The sequence below is a fragment of the Parasteatoda tepidariorum genome, chromosome 3 (genome assembly GCF_043381705.1).
Source record: "Parasteatoda tepidariorum isolate YZ-2023 chromosome 3, CAS_Ptep_4.0, whole genome shotgun sequence".
NCBI lineage: Eukaryota > Metazoa > Arthropoda > Arachnida > Araneae > Theridiidae > Parasteatoda > Parasteatoda tepidariorum.
In genome coordinates this window covers 80,791,058-80,808,409 of record NC_092206.1, presented here as the reverse complement: position 1 = coordinate 80,808,409, position 17,352 = coordinate 80,791,058, and the positions used below count along the sequence as shown (strand labels likewise).

The following is a 17,352-nucleotide window of genomic DNA, read 5'->3' as shown; positions in this document are numbered from 1 at the left end:
TTATAAAGTTAAATTATCATTTATGCATTGTCTTAGATATTTAAAATAATTTATAAATGATCGAAACTTATTTTAAATATTTATCAAAGAATAGTTTCATTTTACTAATTTATTTCAACATATAAGGAATTACTTGCAATAAAATGGAATATAATGCTGCATAAAAGTTTATAATGAAATGGAATATTTGGATAAATGACTAAATTTAGAAATTTGTTGCATTCTTACATAAAAAGTACTCACAGATGAATACGTTTGTAACTAAAAAGTATTGGCAGCGAGATAAATGTTTGAATAAAAAGTACTGTCATTTAAGTACATTTATAAATACGTAGTACTCACAGTTGATGTGAATTGAAGCATTGCTGCTACATTTTTCTTATAATTTCTCCCTTCTGGTGTTAGATAGTACAGAAAATCTGTCCAAACCCAAGGTTTCATTATTCTATCGGAAAACTGCTCAGAAGCTCTAGAAGGTAACATCAAGATACATAATGTAATAAAGGTTTCACTAAGTTCTTAAAGCAGAAAATCTGCGTTCTAAAATTTAGTTTTTCATAAAGTTCTAAAAATAAATTTAAATTGAGATTTAAACTTTTACCAACACAGCCTAAAGATTATATTTAAGTTAAATAAAAACACAATATTTATAAATTATTATTTTATAACTAATTTAAATTTTGTTTCAAAGTTTATTTGGGTATATAATAAGATCCTTTTAATCTAAATATTATCTTCATTGCTTTTTGTTTCAAAAACACAATTTGGTGAAAAAAGGGTCTAAATGATGTTTTTAAAATGGGAATTAGGATTTTTATGAGGATAGGTTTTGTTTTAGATTTAATTAACTTTAAAACTTTAATTTGGTTTGGAAAGTCGTTATAGTTCAGGAATGTCTTGATAAAAGATTAGGGGCACCGAAGTTATATTTTTGGGAGTCGACCCATTTTGCCGAATAAAATTTAGAATTTTACTAAATCATTAAAAAGTTTGTAATTCATTAGTTTCTATAAAAATTATTTTGATTCTAATATTTTCACAACATGATCATTTTTCTTCCAATAAACTGATTTAGCGAATTTATACTTAATTATTTAGTCAATGAGCTGTGATTGGTCAATCGGCAATGCATTGAACTGTTATGAGGAACAGGAGTGGCGTCTCTGTGGCGATTCTCAGTGGCGTCTTGAAGCCCGCCCAGCTTCAGATCGATGGGTACCAGTTTGCCTGGGCTCAAGTTAAGGCGGCCTGAGCGCAATGATGACCACATTGCCACAAGCAATAGCCACATTATGGAGCTCTGACCTCCGTAAACCCTCTAGCCCCAAAAGAGCCGCTATTTTTATTCTAGGCAATAAATAAAATAAATAATGAATCATTTAATAAATACAAAAAAGAAAAAAATAATAATTCGTAGATAAGAAGAAGACGATTTCTCACTCTTTCACGAATCAAAAACAATGAATTTAGCAATCGGTAAATCTCATCGAAAACTGAATAAAAATAAAAGATGCATTCTGAGAATCGTTTTTTTTAAGTGAAAATATAGTTTCAGTAGTTTTTAAGTGAAAATATAGGTTAATGTAGCAAAAAGTCTACTGATCTTATTTAAAATATTTTTATTTGTTCAATTTAAAAAGTGAACAATAATAAAGTAGATACGGATATAGTAAAGGTGATTTTATGCCTAATATTTCCAGTTAATATACATAAAAATTAATAATACTTCAATACATTAAATAAAACCATCGGTACATAAACGGAGGAAATTAAAATTATTTTAAAATTACTACTGATAATTTTTTTAAATTGATTTTAAAATTTTTTTCTCTTTACATCGAAGAGTTTTTGCATGAAGGATATCATTCTCATTCTCTTCTTCTAAGTTTATTTAATACCCTAATTTTTTTGTCTGTATTTTTTCATATTTTATTTTAATTATATTTGAGGTTTCCACCGCTGCTATATTTCTCCCCAATCGTAGTAGATTTAAGAAATTTTTACTCGAAATAAATTGAAATTTAAAAGAAATAAAAATGAGTTTTTTTTATAATTTTATCATTGTTTTATAATTTAAATAAGATAAAATTAATTTGCTTAAATATGCATAAAGGAGAAACAAAATTTGAAGAAAAGTAAAAATGTTTGGGTGGTCACAGCAACCTCCCGTGACTTTCCACCCCATCGCCATTGATGACATGTGACAACCATTAAATGTTATCGAAGTAGAAGAAGGTTCCAAGAGCATGTGGTAACCAATAGTAGATGAGTAACTATAGACTGCATTTCTTTTGGCAGAAAATTAAAACGCTAAGAATTTGAATATTTTTTATGAAAGTTAGATTAATCAAGGAATAAATTATTAAATCACCCTTGATAATTTTATCAAGGCTAAAAGTTTTTATTATCTCGAAACTTGAGGACAAGGAATAAGAAAAGGAATAAACACAAGAAATAAAGATTATGCATATTGTTTATTTTATTTTATATTGCCGGTACATTAACATTCACATACCCAGGTATTTGATGATGGTCAAGATATAGTGCATTTCCGAGGTATCGTTCTAAAATATTGATATATAAGATGTAATACTTACACTTTTAAAGCCTCAAGGTACTTTGAATCTTTTCTTTGCGCTTCAATTTTAATACCCATAGCAGTTTCTGAAATTAATAAAAGTAGTTTAATTAAATTCCTGTAATTAAAATTATTTGAGCTACTTGCATACTTATTTCAAAATAAAATATTAACGAACATATAGTCAAACTAGAGATTTACTAAAATATCTTTTATTAATAAACAACATGCGATTAAACTTGTTTTAATTTTCTTATCCTACTTTCTTCGTAATGATTCAACAAAATATAGTATTGGTTTTGTCTCATCTACAATTAGGTAACAATTTGAAATCCGTAATGTTTACACTCTCTTGACGAAAATTCTATATATATTCGTAAGTACTAAAGGGGAGAATTACAAAACAGACTTTATTTATGAAATTACTCATCTTATTAAAAAATATTTGTTGATAAAATTATTTATTCTTTCCTTTAGATAAAATAATCTTATTTTTTACAAAAAAAAAAATAAAATAAATAAATAAAAAAACAATCCAATCATTTATTGTGTTGATTTAATAGCAGTGGGAAGAAAACTTGCCTTTTAGATGATTTTGAATGAAATAGCTTGCACCTGCACAATTTTGCTTCAAAAAAGTTAAAACGTGAAGACAATCAGTCTATCACTGAGAGTGCAGTGTGTACTTGGAGAAAAAAAAATCATGATAAAATTACCGTATAATAATGATACCTAGTAAAAAAAAACTTAATTTTGGTTAGTAAAACTTAAAATATATGGTAATTATACCACTCATTTGGTAATTTTTTCGCTTATATGGTAATGGTAATGGTTTTAATGAACAAAATGCAATTAAACTAATTTTAAATTTTTATCCCACTTTCTTCTCTAATGATTCAACAAAATATGGTAATGATTTTACTTTTTCTACAATTAAATATTCATTTGTAATCCCTAATGTTTATACTCGCTTGACGATAATTCGAAAAATATGCATGCGTATTAAGGGGATAATTACAAAACAGACTTTATTTATACAATTATTTACTTTATTATAAAATTATTTTTTTATGAATTTATTTATTCTTCATTTTTTTAGATAAAGTAATCCTATCTTTACATAAAAAAATAATCATTTATTGTTTCTACCTAAAAGTCAGGAATTAAAGAAAACTTGTTTTTCTAGAGGACTTTTGAATAAACTAGCTTTCACCTGCACATTTTTGTTTAAAAAAATTAACACTGTAAAGAGAATCAATCATTGAGAGTGTAGGCTGTACACGAAGAAAACAAATTCTGGTAAAATTACCATACTGTATAGTAATGATACCTAGTAAAAAACAAAAACTTAATTTTGGTTAATAGAACCATAAAATATATTGGGAGTAAAAATAAGTTCCCGCCGTTTTCAATCAAAAATTAGCAGTTTGTAGTGAAAAATCCGTACATTATCTTTTACTCAAAGTATTCTCCATTATAAGGCACTTTTTTCCCCCGTCTTTCTGGGAGCATTTGGATACCACTTTGGAAGCACTCTTCATCTTTCGAGGATATCCACGAATCGATCCGTTGCTTGGTTTCTTCTGATGAAGTAAATGTGCCACCGACCAGAAAAGTTAAAAATTTGAAAGGGCAAGGTCTGGTGAATCCGGGGGGATTCACCCATTGAAGTATTTCCAAATAGCAAAATCAATTTTCATGCAAAATTGACGTTCAATGTCTCGTGGCTTCAGTTCATATGGAATCCAACTTCCTTGTTTTAGGTTCATTCCCAGAGATTTTAAACGATAAGTAATTTCTTGCTGAATCACTTGTAATGTAAGAGCAAAATCTTTTTGTGTTGGGACGAATCTTTTTCCAATAATTCTTCCAATTCCTTGTCTTCTTTCAATTTCGGCCTTCCCCTGCCTTCTTTTTCTTCCACGTCAAACTGATCGTTTTTAAACTTCTGAAACCACTAACGACAACTTCACTTCTCTCATTTAAAGCAGTCTAACCACATACTTCTCCAAGCAATCGATGCGCCTCATCTGCAGATTTCTTCAAATTAAAGAAGTAAATCAAAAGTTCCCTCAAATGACAATTATTTGACATGAAAACAATTACGTAATGCTAATACGGAATCACTAATATTTTAAGTTTATGTTGTTTTCAGATGAACAAACTTACAATAAGACGTTCAACGCCAGTCAATTTCTGAATAACCTTCTTGTGGTGCCATCTTGTGATGAAAGACGGAAACTTATTTGTGCACCCAATATGGTAATTAAACCATTTGCTTGATAATTTTTCCGTTCATTTGGTAATTGTTTCCCAGTAATTCAGTTTTTCAAAATTATAGTTTTTACTACAAGACATTTATTGAAACATACAAGAATGAAACGTAATTTGAACCGAATAAATGGTTTTTAGGCCATATCCTTAAGAATCATGAACGCAGTGTGTGACTGAACCAAATGCAGTTGCTACGATTTGAACCTGTGTCGTATGTATAATTAAAACGTTCCGTAATCAACCCCTTAATGTATGGTTTCAGAAACGTAGTCAAAAATTAAGTCAGTATGTATAAAAGAATTTAGCTCTATAATTATGTAACTTTACATTACTTAAATATACAATTATATAACATAAACTAATATTTAAGCTGCAAAAAAAATGATATAGAAATTTACGAGACACTATTGGTGAGAAAGACAGGTTGAAAAGCATCAAAAACATGTAAACGTTTGATTGTCCGGTAAAAGTTTGAGGTGTTTTTTACAATCGTCTTTGAGATCTTTCTCTTCCAATGCTGGTACAGCTTTCCTCAGTGGTGATTTATTAGGCCTTGATGGGTTTACTTTGTTTTAACCTTACTTAGATAATTGTTAACAGTCCCTTATGTGCAGTCATTTCGTCTTTGTCTCTGGCAAGAATTCTAAGTATACGTATTAAGAGCGGTAATTTTGGAACACCCATTATAACCTTAATTACACTTAATATATTTAGTTAACTACTTGTGAAAGTTTTAAAACTAAAACAAAGAAAACTAATTCCTAAAGTTTTGGGGGGGGGGGAATTTTTCTATAGTATTAAACTGAATTCTGGGAGCCAGAAAAAATGAAAATCAGGGGAAAAAATTTATAAAATAATATGAAATAATAATGGTCTTACCACAAAGTATGTCGAGTGTGCACAAGGTGATTGGTTGAACAACGTCGAATATTTCGCCAACTTTTTCATCCAGTACTTGAGTAAGTATTCTGGATTGTTCGTCGATGACTGGTTGAAAATCACTTAAAATGCGGAAGTGAAAAGCTGGCGTAAGCAGTTTTCGTCTAGCTCTCCACTTAGAGCCGGAACTTCAAAAGAGAAAAAAAATTCTTAGTTTGTATTTAAGGAACATATTTTTTTTATCGGTCATCATTTCTGAAGATATATTAAACCTTACATTTGAATTTTTTTTATATTTATGCTGAATGCTCTCAAAATATCACCAATATTATATTATTTATATACTCCTAAATTTAATCGAGAAAAGCTAGATTTTATGAACTCAAATATATCTTTAAATAAAAGAAAAGAAAATATCCGATTTTTCATGAAATTCCTTTGAACTAATTTCAATTTGTCTGAAGAATAAATAATCCTTTTGTAGGAATTTTGAATTATTTAAAATAATAAATAAAAACTTAATTTTTATAATAAGCAAATTATAATTTTTTTTTGGAATAATTTTTAGAAAAATTCTACAATGTTAACATTATTTCTACTAAAAGGTAACAAAACAATTTTCAAGCTTTAACCCTAAATTATTGTCTTTTAAAACTTTTCCTCAACCCTAATTTTTTTTAAACTTTTCAGACAATATTTATCAAACTAATTAAAGGATATTTTATTTCAGGTACTCATAGTTGTAAAAATTTGCAAATGACATATATATTTTTACACCGTGGTGTATTTTGACTCTATACAGTCGCAGAAATAAAACTCTCTTTTTTGATGTGTCCATAAATTAGCGTTATGCTTGTCAATTAGTTTCTTCAATGAATGCGAACCGTGGAGTTTGGTGAAAGGGTATGGTGCTGACATCTGTTAAAGATGGGAGAGTTGCTAGTTCTTTGACGTCTGCTGAATTTGAACCCAAGGACTTCTGTGTTCGTAGGTCTGATACTGTTACCACCAAGGAAAAAGGAGTACGTCCCCGATTTGAGTTAAAACGCCTTATGCAATTACTGTAGAAATCAACAGTAAATTCGGCTAATTTTGCCTTTTCATTTCAGTTTCGGTGAAGGCTTTTTTTTCTCAAGGAAATTAGTTGGTGGCATAAATTAACGGCCTGTTCTCCAAGCTTTTCTTAGCCATACAAAAAGATTTATTTCCATTGCAGTAAGGTTCAATTATGCACTTCCCTAAGGTTGTTGAAATTTCACAATTTTATAGTTCAACTAGCTTTAAAATTTTAATCAATATAAGTTCTTGCATAATGTATGTATCCTTCGCTTCTACGCAAAGATTTTGTCTCAATTTGACAAATGGTTAATTAAATTACTAAAAATTAATCGAATGTTTTTAAGCATTGGATTAGACTTTGTTACACACATTTGGTTTAAAATACTAGGATTATAATGTGAGTTACACGTCAATGCAATTTTGTCATGATGCGTCATTTTTGAGACTGTTCAATCTTGAGCAAGTTACTGCTCAATAATGAGTACAAGGGATTTGCAACTTCAACAGTAAATACACAAGTAAGAGTGGGCGACCTTTGTGCTAAAATACAAACTAAGGCATAAAATATTTTTGTATTTTATAAATATTTTTGTGCTCTTTAACGTTGTTTGCCTTAGTTTGTAACTTCAACAGTATTTGCCTTCAGAGCTATTTTTTTAAATTTTTAGAAACACTTTTTTGCACTGTATCACTACAAAAGGTGCATTTACGTCCGATTTTAAATATGCTACATAAACTATCGAAAAACTAATAATAATTTATTTTATTTCGGTTAAAGCTTTATGGAACATGCAAGTTAACATATTTTAAAGTTGATTTTAGATTAAATAAAAATAAAATTCACCCGATTAAATAAAAATAAAATTCACCGAAAGTAAACATGATGATAGAAATTAATGGTTAGTACGAAACCCTTTACTTTTTTATTCAACATATCTTAATTTTATTTAAAGCATTTGTTAAAAATCTATGCAGAAAAGTTTAATCTTTTTACGTGAAGATTTACTTGTATTGAGGTTTTACAAAAAATACATTTGCGCACAATACTCGCAAAAGCTTTAATAATATATATTAAGATTATAATACAATAATATTGCTTATCGAGCTTTTAGATTTTATTTATTTCATAAAACTTTCGTCTAGGATTCTAGAACTAGTCAATTAGTTAGTTTTCTCCCTACTAAAAAAAAATGATGGACTAATGGAGTTTTTGAGAAAAACATTAAACAGTAAGATTTATAAATGTGAACTAGTTTTCTCCCTACTAAAAAAAATGATGGACTAATGGAGTTTTTAAGAAAAACATTAAACAGTAAGATTTATAAATGTGAACTAGTTTTCTCCCTACTAAAAAAAATTATGGACTAATGGAGTTTTTGAGAAAAACATTAAACAGTAAGATTTATAAATATGAAGTATATAAAAACGCAACTTTAGTTTTACCTTGTTATTAAACCTTCCTTAAACCAATTGTTTAGAAATGCATACATAAATGTCTTCTTCAGTACTGTATTGCTGTTCAAAATCAGCTGAAAAAAACATTAAGGTCTATTAGTATTTCAGAAATAAATGACGCACACTCAAATTAATTAAAAAAATAACTAAAAATGGAGAAATTACAGCGAATTATAAACAAATTATACATTATATGGATATGTAATATATTATACATATAATATATTATATGGAGAATTATATACTTAACTAACTCATCGCATATTGTTTAATTTGTTATTTATGTTTAAAAATAACTTAATTTATTGCAAAATTATAAAAAAAAAATATTGTGTTTTATTTTTATGCTTATAACTGGAATCTATATAAGTGTCCAAGTTAGATAACAAAATAATCATGAAAATATTTTTAAGAATTTGTTATTTTTCTTTTAATTACGAATGACAAATACTCAATTTAGTTGCAATGGCTTTAACTTATGTAAGAATAAATCTACAATTGTTTGTAATTAAATTTAATTTAATATACGCAAAAAAAAGATATTAAATGAGTATCTGATAGACTGATAAGCTCATCACTTATTGACGAACAAATGTCATTCAAAGTAACAATTAAAAAGCATGTTAAGAACTTAAATTTCACTTTTAAAACCCTGTTTTATAATTTACTCTTTAAAAAATACTATTCTTGTTATTTTCTATTAAGACAAGAGGGGGGGGAGGTGCTTCTATTTGTTTTTCAGTGGCACCATCTATTGCTAAGAATTCGACTTTTGTCTCAAACATACGTCATAGACCATTGTGCAGATGGGACATATTCACAAACCATCCATCCATTCATCCTCAAATCGCAATTTTGACACGAACCGGAGTATGATCAATCTCCGATCCTGTTCCCCTCGAGGTATTGATTTGTAAAGGGAACTTGGAGGACTTTGTGACCTCGACATAATTAACTTGAAACCAGTCACCATTTAATACACGGGGATTCTTCCGCCGATGGGATTCGAACTTAAGTTCTCACAAACCCTCCCCCCTCCCATTAACACTATTATCACAGATTACTATAAGGTGTTCGGGATAACTTAAAAATCTTTTTTGTTCGATAATATTCAGCTGGTGATATGCAATAATTTGAATTTGATTATTGGATTTGATGTTGTCGCATACTTTAATACTGTGTGTATCTTAGAACTATAATTTTAAACCATTACTTTTATACAAGATAACATCATCACCAATTAATAATTTTCATCAAAATGGTCTTTTTGCTGTTGTTTGTTTATTTTGGAACTTGCATTTTCATTGTGGTTTTTTTCTCTATATTTTTATATTCGTTATTTTTTTCTGTAAGGCATAATAATGGGCATCCGAGCTTTTTTTTCAAAACTGGCTTTTATTAGTCCTAAAGTCAAACTTGGAATGAAGGGCTTATGAAGGGCTATGATAGTCAATTTAATAATATTCCCTAATGAAATGTTATGAATACTTAATATGCATTCTGAATAAATAAATTCATCTCATGCATTAACCTCTATCTCCGAAGGGGCTTTACCTATCATCAAAAACATTAAATAGTTAATGATTAAATTGCTGCGCCATTTCTTCAAGAACTAGAAAGTTGCTAATTTTTAACTACCGATTATATGTTTTCAGCTTATGCTTGTCTGAAAGTATATTTGTTCAGTCTATATTGTTTGTTGTTTATTGTATGTTTGTTTCATTATTTAGCAAAACCTTTATTGACTTGTATCGCAGATTTTTGTCTCACTGTTATTACATCACTTGTGTTTTGTCTTAATGTTGAATGCGTATCACGTGCCACCGAAATATGCAGAGGATTTAATAAATTGTACGATTTATGGTCTTCATTTATTTTTCTCATTCCGCAAATTAATAATGCTAATTATTAATAATGTAAGAATAAATCAGAATTTGCATTTAAACAAATTTAAAGGAAACGAATGAGTATTTCACTTAAATTGTGAAACAAATCGAGCATTTTCTCCAGAGAAAGGAAATCTCCGGAATTTAGGCAGCTGCATGAACCAACACCGCAAACGGTGATATGAATACTAATATCGAATTGGTATTATTCTTCGAAGTTGTTTATGGTAATGCACGCTTTATTGATGGAATTTTGATTTCTCGCCAGTTTGAAAGTTAAACAACTAAATGTGGTCCCATGAAGTTTTATTCTAATACTTGTATAATTCACTAAATTCCCCCTTTGATTTTTATTTAAGAATATTAGCTATTTAAAAAGTGATCTAGTGGAGTGTAATTATTGACAAAAAAAAAGGATTTTACGTTATGTAGTTATCATTTTGCAGAATTTTGAAGGGAAAAGTTTTACATCTTATACAAATCACAACTTCGAACCGATTCACACCATATATGGCGTACAGAGCATAAAAAATCGCATATTTCTCAAGAAGAATGTGACCTCTGTCATAAATATTTAATATTTTGCTTTATAAATATACATTCTTTAATATTATGCAAAAAACTGAATACTTTGCAATTCAAAATGCTTTCGACTATCATTAAATAAAATAATGCAAAAATGATAAATAATTATTAAAAAAAATGTTTTCTTTTTTGCGTGAATCTTTTGATATAAGAATTTTATAATTGTGTGCAAAATGTTTTGATTCGCAGAAAAAGTTCTTGAGATATGGCGAAATAGGCAGAAAGTATACTCAACATGGGTCAAAACTTTGAACCTCTCAAACTACAAACTTCTTGGAGAAGGATTAGGGTCATTTGGATTTTTACTTCAAATACTTTTTAGTCATCTTTAGAGGCTACTTTAGGACAGTTCAACTTTAATTTCTCCGAATGCAATCAAGACTTCAATGTTCTATAACAATAGCATACATGTATCTTTTTATCTCAAATATTTGTGTGTTCAATGAAGTAAATCAAATTAATGCTTGTCCGTTACCAAGTTTTTAAATATACTTTTAAAATTTTCCAAGAAATACATTGGAAATTTAACTATACCAATTAACTAATTCTACTAATTATAATTTAATTATAATTCTGGACTCAGCTAAAAGACTATAAATCATGCATTGCTTCCAGGGTAGGGTAAAACTTATTGTGTTTCTAGCTCTATAGGAACACCAAAAAGCACAGTCATTTTTTCCGAAGCACTTTGATTATAATTTTGGTAAAAATAATGTTTTTTTTATAATATGTGTTAAAATTCCATAAATGCAAAAAAAGTTTGGTAATTTTATCATGATACCTTAGACCATAGTATAAAAGCTATTTACTCAGTTTTGTTTACACTCCGATTTTACTTTTTTACTAAAATGTGTGAACCATAATTTTTGAAAACTAGAATTTTCGATAAAAATCGGTGCCATGTGTATGGAAGCCATAAACATAGGAATGGTTTAATTTATATTTCGGCTTTATTACCGAAATTATGTTCTCATCATAAATGTCTTTACCATACAGAACAGTAATTTCACCAGACTTTTTTTCTTCTTGTGGTTGAATATCTTTAAAGAAATGTATATTTTTTTCAGTGTATAGTAAAACACACGAAACATCAAATTAGGCACAAAACAAACTGGCATTGTTAGTTAGTTTTCAATTTACCGAAACTGACCTACTTAATCTCAAGACTATGAAATGCAACTAACATTAACTTTACTATAAAAGACATTTTAAAAGAGCTATTGGTCTGACTTTTTTCAAAAAGTACAAAAATTTTTATACGAATCACAATCAGCGGAAAAAGAGTTTTCTTCATTAAAACTTCTTCATCTGACTGTTCTTTTCTACCTGAAACAGTGTAAAAATCTTCTTTTTAATTTAAAGTTTACTTAGATCGTAATGTTTATAATTGTTGAAAACTTTCCTTTATAATTGTTGGAAGATGTACCTAATGATTTAAAATTCTCATTTAACTTACATTGAGCATGTAAAATATATTTTTCATACATATTTTACAAAAAAGTAAAAAAACTCTAAAATTTGTTTTTAGGTATTAAATACTTTTTTTTCCCAAGGAATAAAATGCGTTTAATTTTATAGTTAAAAGAACATGCTACATATTATAACAAAAAGTTATAAGAGCATGATTTCCTTAATTTTTTCTAAAAATTTTTATTTCAAATGTTTAAACGTATTTAATTTTGGATAGGCTTTTTGTTATTGGAATATTTACTTTACTTCAGATTATTAGGAGTTACTTTCTTAAAACATTTTCTAATTTAATTCAAATAATTATACGTATTTAATTTTTTTAAAATAATAGGACATGATTTCCGAAAGTATTCAGTTAGAATAATAAAATGTCATTTAATATATTCCTTTTTAGCTTGAATTTTATTAATATGAAATTTTCTTTACTTATTTCTTATTTTACTTATTATTTATTCATGAGCCGGTGAAGTACTCATTTAAAAAAAATAAGCTAATGTTTAATTTAGTTCGAGCTAAAGCCATTAATACAATTTTCATATTCAAACAAAGCTCTACAAACGCTGGCAAACATTTTCATGTTTAATAATCTCCTAAACCTATTTAAGTTAGTTATTCTACTTAATATAACGTGTTATATAACTAATAACGGGAGAATCCGGGTTACTATTATAATTGTAATATAATTTTAGGGAGAGCGATATACGAAAACTGGATACATATTCTCTAATAATTGGTAAATATTCACCATACAAGTTTATTTATTGATGTTGGGGATACGGGTGAACGATAGTTATAATAATCAACTTCAAATATCATGTATGTTACAGTTTACTGAAATAAGCTATTACTATTTCAAAAATCGATATACAACAGTAATAGCGTCTAGTGTCACTCATGCTACATATTCAGAATAGTAAACTTCTAAAATTTACATTGTGAAATTATGATGAAATAACCGGGAGCCTGTCCATCCAATGAACCATAAAGTTTACGGTTAGGAACATTTTTTTTTTACCTTTACGGTTTTGTAACCATTTACAACTAGCATGATTTCAAAATCATAAAAATAAAATTTAACTGGACATTGGAGGGAAGTTATGCTAGGTTTTTCGCAAATATGCTCTTACGGAAGATAGATTTAAAGAAAACTTTACTTACAAATTAGTTATGAATTAACCATAGTGCGCAAGAAACTTTTCATAATTGATTCTTTAGGAATTCCAAGCTATGGAATAAATGTAATGATATTGAGAATTCGAAACAAATCTTCATCAACTGTCGGTAATTTTGAGATAAAGAAAGACAATATTTTCTAAGTAATTTTACTTATTTAAACATTGAAGATTTTGGAACAACAAACAGATACTCGGAGGAATAAACAATATCATGAAAGAATTATTTAAAAAACTAATCGACTGAAAAATTCATGAATCCTAAGCAGACATTGTGACCATTTTTAAAGAACTCTAAAACTGTTTAGTAATTAATCAATATATTAACAATATATTGATTAATTACTAAACAGTTTTTTTTATAAACTGGTCAACATTTAAGCATTTTGGAGTGTTTGCGAAAAAAAAGAGAAATTGAAGTTTAAAAATCGATTACATTTAAATTTAACAGTTGTAGCTTTATAAAAATAATAACAATTACTCTGCATAAAATGACTAATAATCTAAGAATTTTTTGAATTTAAAACTAAGTTATAAAAATTTCTAGAACACTAAAAAAATATTTTTTTTAACGGGAGAGACTTAGAAACTGAATAAACCCACTAAAATACCAGCTGAAATAAATTGGGAGCATTTATTTCTACTTAAAGCAAAGCCCTTGTAGGATTCGTATTCTTTTTATACTAAACTCCATTTTATTTTTAGTTTATGAATAATAGATAAGATTAACTTTTTCGAGAACTCGAGTTTAGTTTGTAAAATTCTAACACCCTGTTATTTATGTATATAACACCAATCGTAAAATCCTATTTTATTACTTCTAAATTATAGCGCCTTAGCTAAACTTTTCAGCAGGCAGAGTATCTATTTGTGGTTCATTTTATAGAGTAGTAACCCCTTCTCACATTTTGTTTTATCAAGGTAGTAAAATATTAAGTTTCCTGAAGATATTGAACATATTAAGCTACAAATAAAATTTAGCGATATATTTTTGAGGGTAATATAAAATTATATCATTTGTTATTTTCTTATTTTAATACATTAGAATACGTGTAAAAGAGAAGTACCATCAAGTGTAAAAATTTCGCTCATGAATATAGCTTTAAACTGTTTTTCTTGTATAGGGAATGCTTGTAATGTTCTTTTAAATGCAGGTGAGAAAAAATATTGCTGTAATTATTAGAAAACAAGGCATATAACAACTCAACAACAACTAACAACTCAACATTAATTTCATCGATATGATATTTTACATGATTTTTTTTATTTAACAAACATAAAATTGTATTACTTTTATCGGAAAAAATATTTGTAGCATCTGTAGGGAGTTTATGAACTTCCTTGAATAGATACATGTACACTGAGGGTTTATATTTCCCATAAATTGCTTATTATCTTTTTTTTCTAGTCTTATGCAGTGATTAAGTTTCACACATAAAACATCGATCGGTTTATTGGGTATTAAAGCTCAATCTGTGAATTTTACACTTGTCGATATAAATTATTTTTACATTGCTACTTATTTGTGATTATAAAATAGGAAAAAATGTCGCATAAGCCTTTTAGTGTTTAGGTTTCCTACTACATATGATTGAATATGCTTCATGCACTGAGAAAAAATGTGATCAAAACTACCAAAATATGGTAAAATTTATAGTGTTACTGGCTCTTTGGGAACAACAAGAACCTGGGTAATATTTATCGAAACGCTTTGGTAATTATTTTTGTGAAATTAAGAATAAAATAAATTTATAGTATATGATAAACATTAGTAAATACTTTGAAATTTGATAAATATGGTAAAATTTGGTAATTTTATCAAGATACATGATTTTATCATACCATAAAAACTATTTATTGGGTAAAAAAAAACAGAACGGTAAAATAGTGATGCAATTTTAGCAGAAGTTTTTTCTTCCTTTGAGCAACATTTATCTCTCCGTATTTCTTTTTGATTTTCGATTTTTTTCTCCGAATTTTTACTTTTTATGTAACTTTATCATTCATTGGATTAAAATTGCTTACGTCATGCATATCATTACATTATGATTTCGATATTCGATTACATTATATTCGATTTGATTTCTGCTCTAAATATTATTTAAAAAAAGCATTTTTTCCGATAAGTTTAAGAAATCAAACTAATTTTAATATAAAATATTTCTTAAATGATTAAAACTTTTCAACATTGAATTGTGTTTGTTTGCGATAAAAGAATGCATAAAATATTTGCTAAACCTGCTCCTACTTGAAACTCAGTTGAGAGCGGGAGCGTGTTGCTTTTTGCATTGTAAAAAATCACTAGGGAAATCGTATTTTGCATAATTTTTTTTTCTTAAATAAATTGAATGCAGTGGAATAGCGGCTAAAAAATAAAGAACTCAACTCAAAATTCAATTTTATGTTTTAAATTTCTTGAAATTCTTTTATTTTGGTTGTGTTATATTGAAGGCCCTTAGCACTTTAAAAAGTTAGAACAAAATTTAAAAAAAAAATTCTCTTCTTCTGTATACAGAATGTTTCTAAAAAAGCCTATGAAACTAAACAAAGGATATTTTGTTAAACATTAGCATATTAAAGGCAAATATTATCACAACAATATAATAAAATATAATATTTTTTAATTTTAAGAGTAACTTTGTTAAAAACAGAAAGTTTTAACAGACTCTAAGTTTATATTAAAATACTGAGCGACTTATAATAGGTTGAGGTCAATGTGCATAAGTTTTTTTCAATGAGTTAATAAAAAGTTAGTATAATTATTTAATAACCCTTCATTCATCTATATATATATTTCTCTTACACGGCACCAAAAAAAAAAAAGCCTCATTACAACTCCCCGAATGGAAACGTTAGAAAATCGTCCAATGATTGCTGCTAAAAATGTCACATGGCAAATCTAGATGAGGTGGCTCAACATATAGCGCTTNTATAAAGCTAAAATAGCTTCAATCTTCTATCTATATTATATAAAACGCTAATACGTACGTATGTATGTATGTATCAATTAAACCGATGATATTTCTTTTCTCTCGCTGGCAACAGTTTTCATTTTTAATTGGGCGCGATACTTTTCTACTGGGAGCTGCCTAAACGTCTAAAAAACGTCTAAGTGTTTGTATTGAATGCATTGAGTCTATAAATATATTTCTCTTACACGGCTACAAAAAAAAGCCTCATTACATCCCCGAATGGCAACGCTAGAAAATCGACCAATGACTGTCGCTAAAAATATCACATGCCAAATCATGCTGAGGTGGCTCAACATATAGTGCTTTTAAAAGCTGAAACTGAAATAACCAGAGAGAGCATCAGCATGTTGTTCAATTCAGCTGCTGGAATCTCATACTATTAAGCTAGACAGAAGTGAGTAATCTTTGTCGATAGATCTCTATTTTAGTATTTTGTCGAAAGCGCTTTTTTTCACGAATTTATATAGACTAAACCAGTTTTTAGTCATGGACAACTTAATGTTGGCCTCTCTAGGGTTAGATCATTTGACAGCCTAACAATGATAGCTCCAAGTCCAGAAATTTATAATTGTGTGTTTAAGGAAGTTCTTAATCTTTAATAGTAATTATTTTTTTGCTATTATTTTGTTGCTAAGCCCTTAATCTTTCTCAGTATTTGTTCGCATTTAGTATTTATTGCAAATTAATGTTTAGTTTCTGCAAGTTTTTCTTTTGTATGTTAAACTTCTGAGACTTATACTTACGTTTTTAACAAAGTTGTGAATCGTTCATGGTTATTATTTTTTAAAAACATAATTTAATAATAACGTTTTTTTATGCAGGTTTTTCTATTGCAATTCACTTATTTCAATTTTTAATAGACTTAATTATAGCCAAAATTTTAACATTTTAGAAGCGATATCAGTTTTAGAAATTTTATCTTAAGATTTTATGCTATAGCACATTTCTAATAGGTTTAACGAATTACATGTCATTTATTTAAATTCAAATTTATTTTAATGATTTAGTATTTACTAAAAAGA

At 27.8% G+C, this 17,352-nt stretch overlaps 1 protein-coding gene across 1 annotated transcript in view; it reads right to left on the bottom strand.

The window, feature by feature from the left end:
• Positions 1-17,352, bottom strand: part of LOC107450171 (cytochrome P450 4c3-like) — a 35,535-nt gene that overhangs the window by 11,621 nt on the left and 6,562 nt on the right. The window contains exons 3-6 of the mRNA XM_043041980.2: positions 8,234-8,319; positions 5,732-5,919; positions 2,598-2,664; positions 343-469 (exon numbers count right to left, since the gene is read on the bottom strand). Of these exons, the coding sequence (XP_042897914.1) occupies positions 343-469; positions 2,598-2,664; positions 5,732-5,919; positions 8,234-8,319 (468 nt within the window). The remainder of the gene's footprint in view (positions 1-342; positions 470-2,597; positions 2,665-5,731; positions 5,920-8,233; positions 8,320-17,352) is intronic.